Source organism: Crocodylus porosus, unplaced genomic scaffold, assembly GCF_001723895.1.
Source record: "Crocodylus porosus isolate Cpor-Errol unplaced genomic scaffold, CroPor_comp1, whole genome shotgun sequence".
In the NCBI taxonomy this organism is placed as follows: Eukaryota; Metazoa; Chordata; order Crocodylia; family Crocodylidae; genus Crocodylus; species Crocodylus porosus.
In genome coordinates this window covers 39,404,266-39,425,853 of record NW_017728951.1, presented here as the reverse complement: position 1 = coordinate 39,425,853, position 21,588 = coordinate 39,404,266, and the positions used below count along the sequence as shown (strand labels likewise).

General features: G+C 42.7%; 1 protein-coding gene across 30 annotated transcripts in view; it reads left to right on the top strand.

Annotated features, from left to right (window-relative positions):
- Window positions 1-21,588, top strand: part of SORBS1 (sorbin and SH3 domain containing 1) — a 184,018-nt gene that overhangs the window by 98,247 nt on the left and 64,183 nt on the right. For 17 of the 30 annotated variants that reach the window (XM_019555740.1, XM_019555745.1, XM_019555743.1 and 14 more), the window contains exons 4-9: window positions 1,586-1,681; window positions 5,252-5,371; window positions 7,064-7,179; window positions 9,768-10,604; window positions 11,154-11,525; window positions 15,306-15,453. In XM_019555740.1, the coding sequence (XP_019411285.1) occupies window positions 1,586-1,681; window positions 5,252-5,371; window positions 7,064-7,179; window positions 9,768-10,604; window positions 11,154-11,525; window positions 15,306-15,453 (1,689 nt within the window). The remainder of the gene's footprint in view (window positions 1-1,585; window positions 1,682-5,251; window positions 5,372-7,063; window positions 7,180-9,767; window positions 10,605-11,153; window positions 11,526-15,305; window positions 15,454-21,588) is intronic. The other 13 variants (XM_019555752.1, XM_019555749.1, XM_019555763.1 and 10 more) reach the window with 6 other exon arrangements.

Genomic DNA, 21,588 nt, shown 5'->3' with positions numbered 1-21,588 from the left:
GGCCGGAAGCCCACACCCCTCCCCTCCCAGCCTCCCCCCCTATCCTGCCAATCGGAAGCCCCTGCCTAGAAGAGGCTTCTGGCCGAGAACCATAGGGTTGTTCCTGCCTCCATGAGCTGGAGAGGGGTATTCAGATAACATGGGGGAGAGGGGAGGAGGGAGCCCCTGCCAGCCAGGACCCCGCACTCCTGCCAAGCTCCTGCAGCTGGTGTGGGCCCCATGCTCCTGCCCAGCTGTCCCTGCACTCCCATGTGCCTGCTCACTTCCACGCCTCACTGCCTGCCACTGCTTTTAGTGCTTTCCTGCCCACTGGCTGGGCACTCCTGTACCATGTGGCTCCCAGCTACATGGCTGGACCACTGGAGCATGGGCCCTGCACCGACCGGTACCCTGGGGCCAGGAGCAGGAGGGGTGCGCATGTGTGTGCACACACGTGCCATTGTGCAGTGAGGGAGGGGGAGAGAGAGAGCAGTGTGGGAGGGACAGAGGGAGAGAGAATGTGTGTGTGTGTGTGTGTGTGTGTGTGTGTGTGTGTGTGTGTGTGCGCGCGCGCACAGTGAGGGAGGGACAGAGAGTGTGTGTGCGCGTGCATGTGTGAGTGCGTGCATGCACAGTGAGAGAGGGACAGAGAGTGTGTGTGTGTGTGTGTGTGTGTAGGGTGAGTCCCACATGTACACCCCAGCATACACATGCACCCACATCCCCCCTCACACTGCCATACATAAAGATCCTGCACCCACACCCCCTCACATACCCCAGACACCCTCCCCCCACACAGACCCCCACAAACCCATACCCAACCACACCCCACATATCCACACACACCCATATGCTCCCTCACCCCACAATCCCACCCACACCTTCCCCCACACCTCACATACCCACACACCCACAAACATATATCCACCCTGCTATGCTCCCACCCCTCCACAATATACAAAAGTAAGACTCCATTTTAAGCTATTGTGTAATCAGCTCTATGTACATTACACAGACACATATAAATCAGGACAAACACATTTTTTCAAAATAAATTAATGTTGTAGATGTTCAATTTTTTTCGAATATAATTTGGTATTTTTCTAGTTCCAAGATGGCAAAACCCCTTGCTGAAAGGAGTACTTCTGAGGACAAGGGGAGGGACTTCTGGTGGCAAAGGTCAGGTCTTAGGGGGTGGGACTTCTGGTCACAAGATGGTAACCGGGGGGGGGGCTACTCATGTGGCCCTTGACAGTTTGCCAAAACTTGGTAAGCATCCATCCACCTGAAATAATTGCCTGCCCCTGGTCTATGTCTTCTGAAAACCAGTGCTTTAGCTTCTTTCCCCTGCAGGATAGTGATAGCCAGGACTTGATCGGTTCAGTAAGCATTACTGTACCCTGCATAAAAGAGAGACATCCTGAATTTGGGTGAACAAGGGGCTATTTTTAATGATTGCATCACTGCACGTTGGAATGCTTTTGTGTATGAAATTTCCTGCTATTGTCAATTCTGATTTCCCAAGTACGTTAGAAAACTTTGTGGCACAATTCCCAAATTGTGTTCTTCCCTTCTGGATGCACCATCTACACTTTTGTGTTTGCAGCCGTTGACGTTCCTTTATCTGCACGCTCTGTTTCTGCTGTTAAAATAATCCCTGTGAAGAAACTGAAAAGTTCTCCTGACCTAGTGCTGCCTACAGGTATTTCCCTCCCCTCCCTGATTGTATTAACTGGCCATAACCACCTCCCTCTGCTTCACCTTCTTGCTAAGATATTCTTTAGCTTCATCCTTCTTTTCCTGCTTTCCAGAGCTGTAGATTTCATCTATAGCTAATAGAGTTAGCTCACGATGACACGGTGTACTGTCTTCAATTATTTTGTTTCTCTGCAAGCTGGGTTCTGTGTAAGCTCTTGTACTAACACTTGGTATGAAATTATTGTTATTGCAACCTCATTTTCAACCAAGCTCCTGACGAGTTCAAAATTTTTGGTCCATATGCAAGTAAACAGACATCAGTGGTTGTATTTTAAAGGTTCAACCCTAGTTCAACATCTTTGTTTTCCCTTTTTTTGTTTGTTTGTGTGTTTGTCAGGGTTTTACAGAACACTTATGCTGCTAAATTGTTTCAGGGAAATGATGCAGTTCTAAAGAATTAGTGCAGTGCAGTTGCTAGCAAAGCTGATGGGAAAACTGTATTTGTATTTTGGAAGAAATTCTGAGATTTTGAAAACTGACTTTATCTCAAATTAGGATGAAAAATACAAATCTCAGATTTTTTTGCAAAATATTGTAAGATGAAAGTTGAAACAATAAAATCAATATTCTTGCAAAATATTTCTATTTAATTGAACTGACGTTTTCAGTGAGAAACTGATCTAATAGAAAACTTCCAATCAGCTCTAATATCTAGCAATGGAAAGGGTGGTTCTTTACAATTTAAACAAAAAACAGGGGAAAAAACCAAAACCAAACTTAAGACTCTCTGAGCCTACAAGAGTGTGCATCTCTGGATCAGTATGTAGAATTATTAGAGCCCAAAGTTCAGGGGCATTCAGATTTAGGGTTTCTGGTTCTAACCTGTCTTTAAATTTTCATGACATGCTATCAGGGGTAATGCATGGAATTATTTTTGCTCCAATTCCAAGGCAGACCTCGGAAACACTTTATAGAACCGAATGCTGGGGACTAAGAAAATTTTCAAAGGATCAAATGGAATGCATGTTAAGTATCTGATGGACATTTTTAATGGTTAAATTTTCCCCTAAATTTCATTGACTTCATCTTTGAACCAATAATAACCAATACTGTTACTACAGCTGCTAACACAGATAGGTAGGTCCATGGCTGGTGTTCCCACAAAGCTTAAGAGGACAGTTATGACTCATTTGTTTAGCAGAGGGTGATAAACAGTCCTACGCTATCTTCTGGGATCCTTACAGGAAGAAAAAAATCAGTGGAAGTGCCTTTAATATACTGCTAATTTCCTACTCTTCTGTTCCATTTCATATTGATATGATGATCAAGCTAATAACATAGTTTTTAGCATGGTGGAAATAGTGTTATTAATTATTAGTATTATATACATGTTGGCACTGCCCCCATGCTGTATCCAGGATCACAGCTAAGCCACTGTGGTACACCCACTTGTCCCAACTTTTGTGAAGCTCCTAAAAATGAGGGGATGAAAAGATCATGAAATAAAATGTCATTTCAAAGAGAAAATCTGAACTGAAGTGAACATTTCACAGATTCACAGAAGTTTAGGGCTGGAAGGAACCTCGTTAGATCATCAGGTCCAGCCCCCCTGCTCTGGGCAGCAAAGACTGCTTGGGGTCAAATAACCCCAGCAGGGTGAATTTCCAGTCTCTTTTTGAAAATCTCCAGGATAGGTGCCTGTACCACCTCCATTGGGAATCTGTTCCAGAGTTTGGTCACACAGACTGTAAAAAGGTTTTTCCTTATATCCAGTCTGAAACCTCCTAGGAGTTTGACTGTTGCTCCTGGTTTTCCCATGGAGTGCTTTGATAAATAGTTGTTCACCTAGCCCCTGATGCTGTCTTCAATATATTTGTAATCTGCCACCAAATCCCCCAAAGTCTTCTCTTTTCTCAGCTGAGCAATCCCATGTCTGCCAGCTTTTCCTCGTATGGCTTGCTCTTCAGGCCTCTAATCATACAAGTTTTATCATTTGATAAAACATTTATTTTAAAACAAAGCCTCTGTGGGCAGTTCGGGTTCAGGAACAAATGCATAGTGAAAAAGGCATTGTTTGGGTTTGTAGTCCCTGTAGCCATGATTCAGCAGGTTACTAACCATGCACTTACCTTTAAGCAAGTGAATCCTCCCACTGATTTCACTGAATCTGCTCCAGTGCAATGAGTTAGGCGCAGACTAAATTGGGGCCCGTAACTGCAGCATTGAGTCCCTCTCTGACCCCCTTTTCAATCTCCTAATTCAGGACATACACCTGCAACCCCCTTAAGCCACTGTTAAGGGGCAGTACCTTGAGGCTAACTGTAACGCTTTGTTTATTTCTGTTGCAGCAGTGCCTCCAGCCTTAGCTCTGGCACTGTCACGGAACAGAGGCACTGTACAGACATTGGGCCAGATCCAGTAAATGGGCATTATTGTATTGAAGTCATCGATGGTGTACTGACCTGTTTCCCTGTGAGGACAGATGGCTTCTAATATGTTAGAGGCTGTTATAAAATTGGAGGTGCTCAGCTGTTTTCCTAGTCCACCAAGGTAGGACACGAGGAATTGGCTTAAAATCAGACAAATTTAGGTTAAGTATTGTAGAAGGACTTTCTAACTTTAAAGATAGTTCAATATTGGACTTGTGAGGGGAGGTTATGGCATCTCCATCAGTAGGAGTTTTAAAAAACAGGTTAGATGACCACCTATCAGGAGTGATGCAAGTACATATGATTCTGCCTCTGAGCAAGAGGTTGGACTACATGGCCTCTTGAGATCCGCACACTTCTGTGATTTCTAGGTTTAGTTTGAAGGGTTTAAGGTTAGTGGGACTACTCGGATGTACAAAGTTAAACACTTCTTACTTGCTGTGTTGATTTGGGGCAGCAAAGACAAGGCTGGCATGTTCCAATTGACAGGAAGAACAGAGGCATGATCTTAGTGGTTGTGTTTTGAACTCCCTTCTGCTCCTTGCACTTGATGTCTCTGCATCAGGATTGTAGTGCAGCCTTGAGGTGAGGTGTATGGGAGTCTCCTATAATGATGCATGGGCTACACCGGTTATGTGGGGTAGTTTTAAATCTTGTTTCTCCATCAGTCCTGCCCAAGACTCATTGTTTCTTGTCAGTACTCACAGGCTGTAATGCTTCAAACCAGTATCATAAGTAGTACATTGCCTGTTTGTATGGAAGCAATTAGAATGGTACAAAAGTTAGTGGCATAAAATTGGTGTGTACAAGAGGCCTAATAAAGCAAGCAAACCTGTGAAATGTTTAGCAGGTTCACATACCTAGCAGCTCTGCTTTCCTAGTTCATTTTCAATAATTTGGAATTTTACAGCTATATCCATATTACTTTCCTTTAAAAAAAAAAAAAAAAAAAAGGGTGTGTATATAATACTACTCTGATTTCCTTACGCTTTAAGTCCAAAGATAATCTTCATCTGCATAAACGTACTGGAAAACTTCACCACAGGCACATCCATGCTAAAATTACTGCATACTGTTCTGATGACTCCTCTGAGCTCAGTGTTCTCTGATCCAATGCATCTCCCTTGTGTGCATGTTTTCTGTAGACACGGACCCTGCTAAAGTCTGTAGCGGAAAAGGAGCTGTGACTTTACGGGCATCTCCAGCCTATGAGGAAAGTCAGGCTATCTGTTCCCCATGTTCTCAAGATGTCCAGCAATCTGAAAGTAAGTCTGATGTCTGGAAGGTTAACCATAAGATATGACTGTAACGGACTTGCTGCATTCAAAGCCAGATATTGAATGAGCACTTCTTTTTTGGGCCAATTGCCTCTTTACCAGAGTTGCAAAAAAACCTCTTACAAAAGACCAGGCCAGTAGGTGGAGACAAAGGCCTACAGTTTCCTGGTGTGGGTTTCATGCTTGCCTTTAGGGAAAAGATATGCTTGTTTGTTTACTGCTTCATGTTGCTGTCAAGAGTGCCAAAAACAATCGTATCTTCTTCCCAAACAGATTGTGGTATATTCTTTCATTCTGGGCCTAGAGTGGGAGCAGGAAATGTCCTGCCATGCTTGCTGCTGAGATGGCATTTTGCCGTGGTTGTCAAGGACACTGGGATGGTATCCCAAGCTGACAGTGTTGCCACAAAACTTTGTCATCTTTAAATAGCAGATGTGTAATTACTTAATTGTGGGGACAAGCAAAGCATAACAAACCCTGCCTCTTCCTTGGGTCTTGCATAGAGAATGAACTCCTGAAGGCAAGATGCCATTAAAAGTTAGGGGTGTTCAGAATTGCCCCTGGAAGTGAAGCGCACACAATTACAGGACCAGTTGTCAAGGGAAGGGTGATTATATTTCTTCCAGCCCTAATGTTCTTCTTTCTACCTCCTCTTTCCCCTCCTTTTCTGTTCCACCCATGACCTCCTCTTTTCATTTGCTCCATTCTCATACTTCCTCACTCCTGCCCCCATTGCTTCTCCTTTTTGCTGATGGCTTCATAAATTTTCAGCAGCTTGAATGGCAATGATCCTATTACTATGGAAATGAGTTCATTAATGCTTCTTTTCCTTGGTCTCAATCACTTTATGAACCGCATTTTGGAATTGGAAGAGCTCTTTGCACATAATGTGAACATCAAAAAGACTAATGTGAGAAGGAGGGAGGAGGAACTCAGTGGGAGATGGGTATACAGTCAATAACAACCTGTATCCATGCACCTACCCACAGAGCCTGGGTTGTACAATGACACCGTGTTTCATACCCTGGCCTCCCCCTCAAATGAGTATCAATTTATTGATGTTTCTTTGCACGAGCTATTCATACATAGTAACGTTTATAAGGACAGATATGTTTTGTCCCAGCTGAGCTCATGGTTACATATGGAGACCCTGCTTTTGGAATTATGTTAGGCATTTGGATGCCAGGCAGTGGCTTGAGAGCAGATAATTCTGCTGCCTTTTTGCCTCTGAAGTGAGAATGTCAATGAACAATTGTTTCTTCATTGGTCTGAATGAATTGCCTTGTGTTTACAAAGGTCAGAAACTGTGAGGGCATCATGTTTAGGGCCAGTTTCTATGGTAATTAGGCCTCCCTGTCAGAAAGTATTTTGTGTGTGAAATGAAGTATCCTGACTCTTAATTTCGATTGGTACATATTTTCTGTAAATGGAATCGTTTATTTTTTTTCTATTCCCCTCTTAACCCCATTCTTCTTTCCCTCCTCTCTGCAAAACACTTAGATCTGGAGCCAGAAAAACCAGAAACAGGTACAAACGCTAGCTGCTTTATTTTGATTGCTTTTGTGTTCCCTGGATGTCTGTTTTATTGTCCAGCAAAAAAACCAAACAGTCCTTTCTCTTTGCTCCCCATATAACTAGAGGGAATTCTCTGTGACATGAAGTTTGTCCTTTCACTTTTAGATGAATGGAAGTTATCATCTAATGTGGATTCCAATGGAGATTCCCTACCATCTTCTCTGGCTGCCAAGGGTTATAGAAGTGTGCGTCCAAACCTCTCCTCAGAGGGCAAATCACAGGTAAGCATCTCTTCAGAGGTTTTGAGAGTGGGATCTTCTGGGTTCAAGCACAGCAGTAGCAGTCAAGAGTCCTGTGTGTGATTCCCAGCTTTGCCATACATTTGGGTAAGTCTCTGCCTTAGTTTTTGCTTTCTGTAAGCTGGTGATAATGCTTATTTCATAGAAATTTATTAATGTGCAATAAAGCACATTGAGATCCTTGGCTAAGAGGTGCAATAAAAAGCAAAGTATTGTTCAATGTAATTAGTTTGAGAAGGGTCAGAAAAAGGGTAGTGACCTGTTATTGTATGGGCTTTGTGTGACCTGCAGCAAGCTGAGTGGAGAGTTAAACTACTAAAATCCACAGAATGGCCTAAAATGTTAGTGGAAAAGCCCAGTTTCTTTAATGTAGGAAATGGCAAAAACTTTTAAAAATCTGTAATGGAAAAGGTAATTTTTCTCCGTAGTCTAACATAAAGTTTTGGGATTGGTTTGTTAATGGGAGAGAACTGCTGAGTCCTTTCCATTGCTATGGATATCTTACTGGACTGCACGGATGCTGTTTTTGGGTTAGTAGGAAAACTCAACAACCCTTTTTTTTTTTTTTTTTTAAATATACTGCTTTCTTGACATCTGTTACTGCTCCGCTAAGTGTGAAATGGACCCCTATTAAAACCTTTTCCCCAGTTCAGGGTGACTGCTTTAATCACTACTGGCTCTTGGTGAAGCTGCAGACAGACACCGTGCCTGAAATTTTAAGTGGAAGATAAAAAGCACCACTCAGCCAACAGCACCAGAAGCAAACATGTTATAGGAGAGAGCCACTTACTGCATAAGATGGGCAGCTGTTTCTCAGTCAGTTAACTGAGCATGTAAATGAACAAGGATAGCTCAGTTCTAGCTTTGCAGAGTACTTCTTACAGATAAGTTTTGATAACAGTTACGCTACTCCAAAAAACAAGAGGGGCAAATGCAGCTATAATGTATGTGGGTGTAAATCAGGAGTACAGCTGTTGCTATTAACAAGTTAGCATTTACCAGCAACTTGTTATGCTTCAGTATTGAAAACACAGTGATATTTTCCTAGACTGAGGCTAAGAATAAGATCCATAGAGTCTCATCATTTCTAACCAGTGCAGAAGTTTCTGTCAGATCAAAGGGCTTGTTGCAGAAAACACTCTATCATCAACTTTCCAGCTCTTTTAAGTTGGGGGTGTTGGCGGTAGCTGGGCGGGCAGGCAAGGGTGGTGGTGCTGGGCAGGCGGGAAGACAGACAAGGTTGGAGAGGAAGGGGCAAGGATGAGCTTGAGTGCCTCTGCCAATCATATCAGTGTTAGGATGAAGGAGGAAAGCCACAGGTTCCCCAAAATCAGTGGAGTAACCCTAGATCTGTGGCAGCGTACGCCAGAGTAGTTTGTGGCCCAAAGCTGCTTGGGGGAGATGAACTTCAAAGGAAAACAGTTATCATGGTTTGGAAATTTAAGACTGTTAAAACATTCTTTTCCTTTTTATCCCTGCCATTTTACCACTGCCCTGGCAAATGTACGCCTACAGTGATGGGGCTATATACATAAAATCTATCTTACCCCATCTCCTGTGGATTAACTTGTAAGTATGTAGGAAATTACTGTTCTTAAGGCTGACATTTTAGTTATTTGCCTTCTCGGAGATTATCGTTTTTCAGTCATTTGCAATGAAGCAATAAATGTAATAAAACTTCCATGCAGTAAAGTCACTCATTTTGCTACCGAACAATATGGCTGTGAGCAAAGATTGACTGTAATTGGAGTTGCAGTCTGCGTGTTGCACTGGAATTACAATCTAATACACTGCAGTGGAGGGGAAACCATTGAGGACTTTTGTTTTGCTTAACTAGAGACAAAGATTTGCTCTCAGCAAGTTTCACTCTAAAGACAATTTCTTAGGAACCCAATTCCTCAGTAGATTAATACTATGCAGGTTTTCTGAAAGCAGTTTGAGGACCAGGGATCTTTTTTGGAAGGGAACTGGAGTGTCAACCTCCAGTGAAAATAAAGGATGGCTTTTTATTTAATTTTTCTCTGTGTAATGGAATGTGCACAATGCAGCATATTGCTGTGGTCGGGTTTTGCATCTGCATATGAATTTCTGTATGACATTCTAAACCATTTCTCAGCACTTTGCTTAGTGCACAGTAAAGATGGCCCTGGGCAGATGATTTTTGATTCTCTTCTAGAGTCAAACGCCCTCAAGTATTTGAGTCAGGGACAGAGGGATCATTGCTTATGTTCAGATCTGTGTCCGAGCTTCCCCAAAGGTCCCAGGGAATTTTAGGATCTTGACTGTCCCAGCTTCCCTCTTGACTCCTGAAAGAATTGAGACACACTGTATAGGTTGGGGCTTGAAAGCTGGATACCCTGTCACTTATCTCGGAGCAGCAACAGGAGAGAGTAAGTTGTGTGCTGAACTTGAAGATACTGTGTTAGCTTTTTGTTCTCACTGCATTAAATCCTGTTAACCCAAATCTAATGACCAACTTCATTCTTTCAATGTTTCTTCCCCCACCCTCCCCTTTTTCCTTTTCTTTGGCTGATTTCCTTTCCCCTTCCCACTTGAATCTGCCTGGACAGCCCCTTTCTCCTCCCCGTCCTCCTCTTCCAAAAGAGGAAAGCTTTGCATGGCGTCCTTGCACTGATACTAAAGTAACCAACCTGTTGCCAGTGCCCATCATGGATTGTGTGTACCTGAATGCACCCAAGCCTTACACACAGTGTGCATCACTGAGTACCAGTAGGAAGTATTACACGTCATCACCTACACCTTTTGGGACAATCCTCAGTGGAAAGCAAGGCTATCCAGCTGGGCATCCCCCCCAGGCAATTGGTTTGACCCCCAAGGATGCAATGCATGCTGGTCAGTCACTTTTGGGAAGTAGCTGCTTGTTATCAGGCGCATCATCCAAACAACAAAGCACTGCCAGGGCAGATCCCAGTAGTACAGCTGGAATGAATTCCAGTCATGAGACGAAAGCAAATAAAAAGGTCAGCAGTCTATATGTAGCTTGTTTATCTAACAGCACTTGCTCGGACGCATCTGAAAATCCCACCAGCATTGCACATGACCAAACAGACAGCACCGGTTTGGGAGCTGAGGTCACTCGAGCACTAGCCACCAACATTATTTCCTCTGTAACAGATACTGGAAAATCTCTTCCTCCTCCTCCTCCTCCTCCTCCTATCCCTCCCAGGCCATACTTTAACATTGTCCTCAGTAAAGACGCAGTTAGCTATGGTGCAAGCCATCCCTCCAGAACTCAATTGCCACCTCCTCAAACTGTGAGGGAAGGAGCGATAGAGTCCCAGAATACGGCTGGCAGTGAAAACAGGATGAGAAAAGAGCTGTACCTTACACCACAGCAACAACAGCAGCAGCAGCAGCAGCAATACAAGGCGAAGGGACGCAAAATGGTACATGTCTTCTCCATAATCTTGTTTTCTTTTGGTTCTCCAGTTCATTAGAGTATCCCCTAATGCTGTACCTCCTTCCTAATTTCTGCACATGGTTGGATCTTGTGCAACCTGAATCTTGTGGTATCTTCTCCAATAACTTCTAACTTCTCTCAAAATATTGGTATCTGTGTTTGTGTGCTGTTCATAGGCTGAAGTTGGTGGGCTTGGGTTATCTGAAATAGTTCTATTTTAGGTAGGCAGGAAAGTAGCAAATGCTTCAGTAACCTAGTTAGCTGTCCTCAAGTGACAGGAGAGGGTAGATAATTTGGTTTGATAAAATCTGGATTGTAAATAAAAGGGCAGGGAACAGAAGTTGTGTGAATTTTCCCATATGTTTACAGAGACTGGCCCCTAAGCCACTCTACTGCTGAAGAATGTGCTCTCTGAGGAAAGACTGTCAGCTAAAAGTACTTTTGTTTTAGGTGAATCCTTGCATGTTACTATGTGGCTGCAGTACTATGGATTATGGATTTTCCCCATTGCATAACAACACCTTGTTTCCTACAGGATGCATTTGGCATTACCACAGCTCAGCCTGGGGTTATAGTAGTCCCAATCCTCCAGGTTAATACAGACAGAGAGCAAGAAGGCAGCTCCAGCACTCCACCACCACCTCTGGTATCTTTTGGGCAAGGCACCATCTTCCCTGAGACCGTTCCTCCTGGCTCACCTCTGACTTTTCCGACACTAGATGATTTCATTCCCCCTCACCTGCAGAGGGGCCCCCACCATCACCAACCACCCACTTCATCTGGCATCTTGCCCCCAGTTTGCCCGAAACTGCCATCATTCTCACCACCACCTCCATTGGTCCCTCCAGTCACAGAGGCTTTGCACAGAGGCTTGGAGCCTGAAATCACTGGAGTCACTTCACATACAGTAAGCTCACTGTGTACCCTCCTTGCACCTTTCCTAAACTTACATTCTCAGATTAAAATGACTTTCTCCTTGGCATACTAAAATTTGAAAGAGGGGCACCAGCTAGCTTCTTGTCAGCAGCACGACAACTGAAAATTTTGTATGTCCTTCTAGTTGCATGTATGTTGCCTGCCTTACCCTGCTTGGGACTTTACAATTCTTTTGGGGGTTTTTCACTCCCCCATCGTTCTACAGTCTCTCTCTTCACCCCTGCCCTGCACTCTACAGAAGTGCAGAAATACAGGGCTTTGGTTTTAACCAGTATTTGCTCAGAGCTATGTACTATGCATGTTATTTATACTTCTTGTCGGAAAGAAATAGCACCTGCTGCTCATATTGCAACTAGCTGATCTAAGTGGCCTCTTGGCAGCACCCTCCAATCATGTATAAGTAACGTGCAAGGCAGAGAAAAGTAAGGTAATTAAAGGTTAAGCTGGCACTCTGTCCCACATGGAAATGAAGGGTCTTGATATTACCTGAAGATTGGTGTTAATGCATATTGACCAGCAGATCAGAATGTCATTTACTCATCTGAAACTCTTGCATGCATGTAGGTACTGAGGGATTAGGGAGAACGTGTTCCCAAAATTTGGATTATGCACCTGTTGCATTCTTTAAATTTCTCAATATTCTCAGTTTTAAAGCAGCTTGCCATGCTTTTTGTGTTGATTTATTTTGTCTTTAAATCTGCTGACCTTTTCAGAAGGGAGAAATTTGAGCTTAAAAAAAAAAAAAGTTCAATGGGTTGGATACTTTCCTGAATGTGCCTCTTTGTAAGGGAAATCTCATGGGCAGGGGTACAGGGGTTTAACAATGCAGTGCTTTCTGGTCACATGGCGAGAGCAGCAACCTAGGACTTTAAGTCCCCGAGAAGGTAAACATTCACCCTACCTTCCCTTCCATACTTAGAGACATGTCCATTCCCCTCCCCTCCCTTCCCGTTCTCCACTCTCGTCTGCCACTGCCAGTGTCCTCAATGTCCTGGGGGAGAGAGGAGTTCAAGGACCCCTAGGCACTGTCCAGTGTTCTCTGCTCAGTGTCTCCCCCTTGGTGCACTAGTTATAAACATTTGACCTCCACTCCCAACCTGTTGTTTCAGTTGTCCCAAGCAATTAGTTGTTGCTTTTTAAGGGAGGCTTATAGCATTTCTTAGTGGGCAATGGTTCAGAATCCCTCTAAAGTAACAAATAGGCCTTTCTCACTCCAGCCAGGCTATGCAGGGCCTGGGCTCATCCCAAGGCAGCAGTGGTAATGGTGGGTGGGTGGAGGTGGGTTACTTTTCCCAGCCTGCTCCCTGCTGGATGTTCCTTGCAGCCTAGGAGCAGGCATGGAGAAGGGAACCTGCCTGCTCACCACTGCCGCTGTCCTAGACTGACCCCAGGCCCTGCACAGCATGGCTGGAGTGGAACAGGAGTTCCCCTCACCTCCCAGGATAGCATGGTGAGTGGGGATACTAGCAGTGGTAGGTTGGGGAGGGTACGGAGAGAAGATGGGATGTGCCTCTGAGCATGGAGGGGAACGGAGGGATAATGCTTAGCTTTTTTGGGACTTGAAATCCCTAGCTGTTGCCCTGGGACTTGGTCTGCCTGCCCCAGTGGAGAGGATGGAAAGGAGGAGGCTGGGAGCAGGGGTGCAGTCACCCTTGCAGCGGTGGTTGCTGCTCCTGCACCATTTTAAAATCCTGGATTCACTTCTGTTCACAAGCACTAGCCTTCTATTGGATTTCTTGTACCTCCTGACTTAGAATGCCAGCAAAATTACTTTTCTCATGAGGATGATTTCCCTGCTCTTGGCTGGTCCTGGAAGCAATAGTAGACACATGGGAAATTGAAAGAAATAAGAAAGTGGCACTTTCAGGAGTCCTCAGTATTAGCTTAATTCTGCTCCCACTGTGGTTTGTAAGATTTTTATCATTGTGAATTCTTAAGCACCTACATGGCATTGGATCCTAAGTCCCAGCAAGATTCAGTAGTGCATAGGCTTCTAAGACATTTTGCATTTGCCAGTCCAAGTTTTATTCCACCTGACTTTAGTAGGAACAAAGTTAGGCGAACAGGACTCCTCAGAGTTTCCCAGATTCTTGGTTGGGTCTGTGTGTTTGGCTGTGAAACTATCACAATGTTTTATTGAGCCCACTGTACTTCTGCTATGGTCATTTACCTTTTCAGGCTCAGCCTATTCTTGCTGCACAACTCACTCACCCTCTGTGGATTCCATATACGGTGACAAGCTCACCTGGTCCTTGGCAGGTGTCTGCTGTGTTGGGCTGTTGAATCATGCCCCTTCCCCCACAAAACATTGCTTTGGTTCTCCTGCCTGAGATATCTTCATAGCCATGAAAGTAGAATGGCTCTACCCCTTGGAGAGTGTTAGAAGCTCTCTTTTTTTTAGGCTGTTGAACAGTAATGTCCCTTTTTATCTTCATGGAATGGTTAGGTGCAGTAGCCCCTTGACCGGTGGGGCTGAATAGCTGCTTCCCATGCTACTTCTGTGGTTAAGTGAATCTGATTGTAGATTATTGTTTTGCTAATGATGTAGCCTGATCATAAACAATCTCTGAGTTATATGCAACCAGGCCCTATCTTGAGGTAGGTTAGTGCCACATCCTGCAGGCACTTTTTACTCATAGAGCCATGAAACTCAATGGGGTGCCCATGGCATGAATGCCAGTGCCCTGTAATTGAGCCAAGACAAAGCCAACAGCAACAGGCTGCTGTGGCTTGGAACTTTGGTCATTGGTCCTCTGTCATTAAGGAATGACAGCTGGTGTCCTGGAGCATTTCAGTTTGACAGTGGTATTACAGGACTGTAGAAATAAATGTTATTCTCTTTTTGGGAGCTCATTTTCCATTACTTTAAATGGGACATACTTATCTCCATCACATGAGCAGCTTTGGAAAAAAATTTCATGCTAAATATCTAAACTGGCATTTTGTTTGTTTCCCCATCCCCCCTCTCCTGCTAACAAACCTTGGTGCTCCTGATACACCTTGCATGAGCATTTCCAGGTTTAGCCTCTGTCTAAAATCCCCATGCCCACACAGCCTTTACTTCAGTGGTAAAATTTCTCTGCTGTGATACCAGGGTTGATTTAAAAGAAAGATTAAAAGGGAGCTGGCTGCCTTGTGGGGAGAGCATAGCTCAGATGAGGCTTGATCCATAAGGCCGTGTTGTATACCTTTCTTGCTAGTGTCCTATTGGTTACTCTCCATCTGTTTTTTGCAGTTCTGGTCGGGCTGGTGTCACACTGTCTAATGTCTCTTAAGCAAAGGCACTAAACTTATTTTTCTGATCTTCTTTACAAAGCCAGCTGCTGTAATTGGGTTTCACTCAGAATTGCATGAGTTTGTATGTCTTACTACTTGCTGTGAGAGGAATACTGCTTTAAAAAGTGTGTGCTTGCGCGCACACGTGCATTTGTGTGCGTTTCCCCCACACAGAGTACCAGCTCATTCCTGCCCCCAAGTGTATGCTTTGTATGTCATGATGACTGAATTCAGTGACAACTCTTCTTGGGTGGAGAAACCCAGTGCAGAAGAATAATAGCTGTTCCTTAATATACTAATTGGAATTAACAGGGTAAGGAGCATGTTAAAGGTCTAGGTAACATTCTGTGCTTATGCCTTCTGCTAAAATTTGCTATCATGTATTTCTTATTCTTTGTACAATTACTTTTTCCAGAAACACCCATATGTAGTGGCACATGGACAAAACAATAATAACTTGTCTTCTCATTTTCAGGACCCAGGTCCTGTGCTAAATGAAGTTTCCCAACCTAGTTTTGGCACTGAACACCAAAGCTCTTTAACATCAGTCAGCAAGCCTTCCTCTGTGTATCCTTCCACTACCATTGTCAATCCTACCATCGTCCTCTTGCAGCACAACAGAGGTAAGGAGCCCTGCAGTTATATCTTTTCCCATAGCTCTGGGTAATTTTTAATTTAGACAGCTGTTGAAGTATAATGTACTGAACTAGAGAAATGCAGAACAATAGCAGTCGTTTTGGAAATACCTAAAAATGTCAGTGCATTTCACTTCTGTGTACATTGGAAACACTGGTGGTCGGGAGGGTTTATGCCCCCATTCTTTCCCATAAACCAACATCTGTGACTGAATGACATCTCTTGTGATCCCTGACTGAGTTGCAGAGTGCAGCATGAGAATCAAAGATTTTTTTTAAACTCTTGGTTTGTGCCCTCTGTGACTCCATGACAAAATCATAGCTATTGTCATAGTCTCTGTACTGCTCTAAGACAATAGAGCGTGGACTTTGGAAACACAAGTGTGTGGGTTTTCTCCCTGTTGCTGCCTTTGTGCTGGTATGAGTGGCTGTGGCCAGCAGCACTCTGATAAAAGTGTCCTTCTGCGTGCCCACAGACTTGGTATAGTACATCATATTAATAAATAGCAGAGCCCAAATGGAAACCTTGGATTACAAAATACCCTGGAGGTTGGTGGGGGAGTGGCGTTGTTCGGGATTTAACTTCCAACTCATCCCTATCTCTTGAACTAGATGCATTGGAACCCCAGAATACAGCATCCCTTAAACTTAGGGAACTTTGATCAGGATCTGAATTTCCTTGTTTGAGCTCATCTCTAATTACAGATCAAAGCCTCTCCCTCCTCAGAGCAGCTCCCTCTGAATGGATAGGTATCATACCCACATCCTTGGAGTTAGAGACACTTTGCTCCCTCTCCTCTTTCCTTCTGCATGATGTTAACCTGGCCTCATTTGTATTACTTGGTACTGGTATGTTTCAAAGAGCTTAATGAAGGGTAGTTCCCAATGCCCATTGAATTCCAATGGGATATGGACATCTGAGTCTCTCAGGCTCCATGGAAGAGCTCTTCTGAGGATGTTAGTACCTGCCTTTTATCCAGAAAATCAAAGATCACTCAGTAGGGACTGAGGCCATTCTTTCCCTGATAGCAGCTGCTCCCAGGTCAGTTTCCTTCACGCTCCTGAAATGTTTCAGTCAGTTCTTCTAAAGCTGATTTCTGTCTTTGGCCCCACAGTGAGTGACTGCAGTTCACTTCTTGAGCATAATTAAATAAACCTATTGCTGACAATTGGGATGATACTCCCTGTTCCAGCTGGAATCTATTTTAGTAGCTATTTAGAGCCTTCTCCCTTTATGGAAAGCATTGCTTTTAACTTGTCCTCAGTGGGATGTAACTTGACTGTCTTGGCTGGACAGATGAAAAAAGCTGTGAAGCTGCACTCGGCTCTTGTTTCCCTCCTGGGCAAAAGGGGGCCATAAGTACTTTTCCCTCCTGGAGCTTGAAGCATCCTTGCTACATGCTTCCGAATGCCAGTTTTAGATTGCTGTAGGTGCCTCAAACAAGCAGCCAGATTTCAGAATCTTTCAGCTGCTTTTAGATGAGCACGTATGATTCAAGGTATGTTTCAGCTATTACAGTTTTTTGAGCTGCACACCCTTTCCCTTTAGCAAGATTGGCCTTTGATTTTTATAAACCTTGCTTGTTATTTGTAGTTCATGTGGATTATTTAAGTGTCTTTGCTATACAGAAATTTTCTTCCATAATTTTTAAAGCCAGAAAGGATCATTATAATTGTGTAATCTGCCTAACTTGGGTCACAGGACTTTCTTGTATTAATTCTACCTATAAATCTAGGTTGATTTATGCTTGAACTAGAGCAGAACTTCAGAAAAGCATCAAAAATTGACTTAAACTTCCAGTGATGGAGAAATCCACCACAGCCCTGGGTATAATTTGTCTCAATGGGTTAAAATCTGGTGCTTTCTCTCTCCCTTAAATGTATTTGGTTTCAGGCTTCAGACATTTGTTCTTATTAGATTTTTCCACACTAGATAGAAAAACCATCTATTATCACGTTTCTAGTCCCCATCCTAGGTACTTGTAGACTGTGATCAAGTCTTCCCTTAACCTTCTTTGACAAGCTAAATTATAGAACACTTTAACATTTCACACAATAAAGGTGCATATTCTTGTCCTTTAATAATTCTTGTGGGTCTTCTCTGAGCCATTTCCAGTTTACCAGCATTGTTTTTGAAATGTGGATGCTTTACAAAGTCCATTACATCAATGCCATTACCTTTATCAACCAAACTTGTAATCTCATTAAAATGATGTCAAGTTAATTTGACAAGACCTATTTTTCATAAACCTGCATTGATTAGCATTGATTATATTCTCCTTCAATTATTTATTCACCAAGACCATACCAGGCATTTCATTATTTTGCTGGGGCTGTTGTTAGCTTGGAAGGCCAGAGCTAGCTGGGTCATCCTGGTTAAACATTTTAAATGGTGGAACAATATTAGCTTTCTTCCAGTCCTCTGGAACTTCACCAGCATTTCAAGATGTGTTGAAAATCAGCATTAAGGGGCAAGAGATCCACAACCACTTTAAAACTGTTGCATTTTATTTGGACATGCTAATTTAAAAATATGTAACATTAACAGGTGCCATATAACATCATTCTTAGTTACTGTCAGAGTGGAAGGTATTAATCATCATATGATATGACTACATCAGTTGTCTTTTTCTCAAATGCAGAGTAGAAATATCCTTTGACCCCTTCTTTGATTTCTTCATTGCTGTTGAGAAGGCAGGGTAGATTTGCAGCTTACAGACAAACTAAAGTTGATATAGATATATCTAGATGATATATCTGGTAACATTATTTAATGACTTCAGCATTTGATGAAGTGACCTCTACCTTTACCTCTTGACCTCTACCTCTACCTCTGTATCACAAGCTCACTTCTTCAAATACTGAAGTCTTTAAATTCCGTTACAAAAGTGAGCAGCCTATGAAAGCTTGTGGTGTGTGTATGTGTGTACACATACATGCATGCATGTGTGCACGCACACGCACACTTTAGTTAATCTATCAGGTGTAAATTTACCCTGCCTTCTACTTGACTTCAGCCTAATATGATTGACTATGAGTCTTTTCATTACTTTTCAAAATTTTGCCATATCCATGTAGTGATGGAGCCAGACCAATGTTGTTCTTGATAGCTTTAAAAAACCTGCTTTTTAGATTATTTAACTTCATCATCCATAGATTTCTCTTTGCATCCTTTTGGTTCGTTATCAGTTTTCTATACTTCCTACCAACTAATTTACATTCAGTGCTATCAATTTCTTTTTTTTCCATTTCTTGTACAGTATATTGAGGTTATTTTTAATAAGTACTTTCCCTTATCACCAGCCAGGTTGGTGGTATTTTAACCAGCACAATCTTCTTTCTCAAATAATGGGATTGTGGCTTCTTGGTCACTTAGTAGAACGTTGTCAAATGGTTCTTAATCATCTTTCATGCTTTCTGTTTAAATTGTTTCTTCTGATCAGTTTTTCTTATTTTGTGAATGTTGGTGAAAGTACTTACTTGGTGAAACTTTGTTTGCAACTTGGTGAAATTGGCCCTTTAAAAGCACTACACATATTACTGGTTTGAACTTAATTACATTTCTTATGTACAAACAGAAGAAAGTCAATAAAGTCATAGTCACCTGAATCTAAACAAACACTGTTTACTCCCAAGAGCAATTCCTCTTTATCTTTCAAGATGAGGTTTAATACAGAATTCCCTTGGGTTGGCTTCAGTACTTTTTCAGTTAGGAAATTTCAGAGGTAGTTTGGTATTGGCAGCATGTCACTCAGATGGAAAGCTTTGTGATATTGCAGCTTTTTCCCCCTACACATGATTGATTTAGGGGTCAGTCATACAGTTTGCTTGTGTGATTGAGTGGTCTGTAGAGGAGTGTGCTCCCATATCAAATCTTGTGCTTAATCAATAAGAACATTAGTCCATAAGCATCACTTGCTTCTTATTTGGCAGTGACTCTGAAACAACTCCCTCTCTTCATCCTCCCATTCTGTGGCTAGTGTTACATCTTTCTGCTTAGCTTAGCCAACTTGTTTTATATAAGACCAGCTTTCTCTCTACTGAAATACAGGCCTGCCAAACTGTTCAGCCCCACTCTTTTCAGTGAAGGTGGTACAGTTCCACAAAACTGAAACTGTACCTCATACCTCTTCCAAAATATCTTGTCTTCTTTCTTCCTTTGTTCACAGGACAGTAAGGATTTTTAAGAAAATTTATTTGAATATTCCTCTTTCAGCACCCTTCTGGGAGCTCTGAAAGCATCTATAATTAATGAGTTCTTCATTCTTGCTGGCAGCTACTTTAATTTTTTCATGCATGCTCTGGACAACTGGCAGGCCCTTTTGGTTTTGCTGACAGTCTTCAAACATTTGAATAAGCATGGAAACACCTTATCATCTCATGTGATTGTCTCTACTCTGTGGCTTCTGTAATACAGAAGAATGGAACAACCTGTACCTCCCTTTCCTCCAACTTCTTTACTTCAGCTACTGTCAGAAAAGCTGATATAGAGGAAACCTCCTTTCTGCAGAAAGCACCCTTTTGTTCCACTAGAGGTAATTTACCCAGTAAATATTCTTTTTCTCACAGGAGAAACGAGTAAACATTTCTCAAGCTCTCCCTTTTTTTGAACCACCTGTCTCAGAAGACCTGCATAATTACTAAACAAAAGCATTAATTTCTGCAGCAGAAACCCTCTGTTTGATGGCTAAGTCCAGCACTCGTCTTCTGTTATGTGTTATAACACATGTATGAATCTACCCTTCCTCACTTGAAACCCAATTCAGAAGAGGAAACTTTGTAGTGAGTAGCTTGATTCCCATTTCCCTTATCAAGTGTAATCGTCTCTGTCTGAAGCCCTTTCTCTTTCTCTTGGTGCTTACTGGTTATTTCTGTAAGCTAGTGGAATTCGAAGTGATGCTCCTGGGCAGCTTTCTATTGGTGGAGGGTGGGGGCAGGAAGTAGCGTGGGTTAGGAGACAAGGCTCATGGAACACCTGCAGACAGCATCCATCCATGCAGAGAGGGCTGCGCTCAGGGAAGAGAAATTTCATCCATGGTGAGTAGCTCCACTTTGCACACAAGACATAGAGAATTCTAACTATTCAGTATACGTTTAATGGACTGTTGCATACTGCAGAATTGCATGGAGGGTGAGGGTGAAAACCATGGGTAATAAAGCATCCCCAAAGTGCAGTAATTTTCCAGTGAGGTATTGGGTTATTGCTGCTAGGGAACAGTCAGCCCGTGCATTTTGAGTACAATACTACCATGACTGAGGTATTGACTTTCCCCTAGAAAGTTCTGCTTTCCTCATGTTCTAAGTGTTTTATAATCAAAAACAACAGTGTTCAATTCTTTAAAGCTTTAAAATTCCAGGAATTCACCACATGTACTTCCAAGCAAAATACTACCATGACTGAGGTATTGACTTTCCCCTAGAAAGTTCTGCTTTCCTCATGTTCTAAGTGTTTTATAATAAAAAACAACAGTGTTCAATTCTTTAAAGCTTTAAAATTCCAGGAATTCACCACATGTACTTCCAAGCAAAATGATATCTTTTGTGCATAAAACGTGTCTTTTGAGACACCCCATGTACTTCAAGTGAATGCACTAGCTGTTTAAAAAAAGAAAAGAAAAAAGTGTTGTCTAGTGGTTAGAACAGGGGACTGTGAGCTAGGACTCCTGGGTTCTGTTACCAGCTCTGTTGCTAGCTCATTATGTGACTTAGTGAGTTACTTAAATAAATGTTTGTGCCAAGTGTCTGCCAATTGTTTTGAATCCCGCCATTTGTATGTGGCCAGTATAAGACATCTCAAGGGTCTCATGCTGGGAACTCAGAAATGAAGGCACATAAAATGAGTAGACCTTTCTGAAAATGTTGGTCAGATCTATGTCTGTTTATCTATATGTAGAATCAGAATAATCATGTGTTCCATAACGCAGTGAGCTATTATGCATCTAGGTGATCACAAAGCACTTTGCAATCCTTGGCTCAAAGACATTGTATATGCATTAATTTCCAGGCTCTTTAGCCTAGAAAAGTGCAGGGTCAGGGGTGATCTGATGGCCACCTATAAGTTTATCAGGGGTGACCACCAGTATCTGGGGGAATGTTTGTTCACCAGAGTGCCCCAAGGGATGA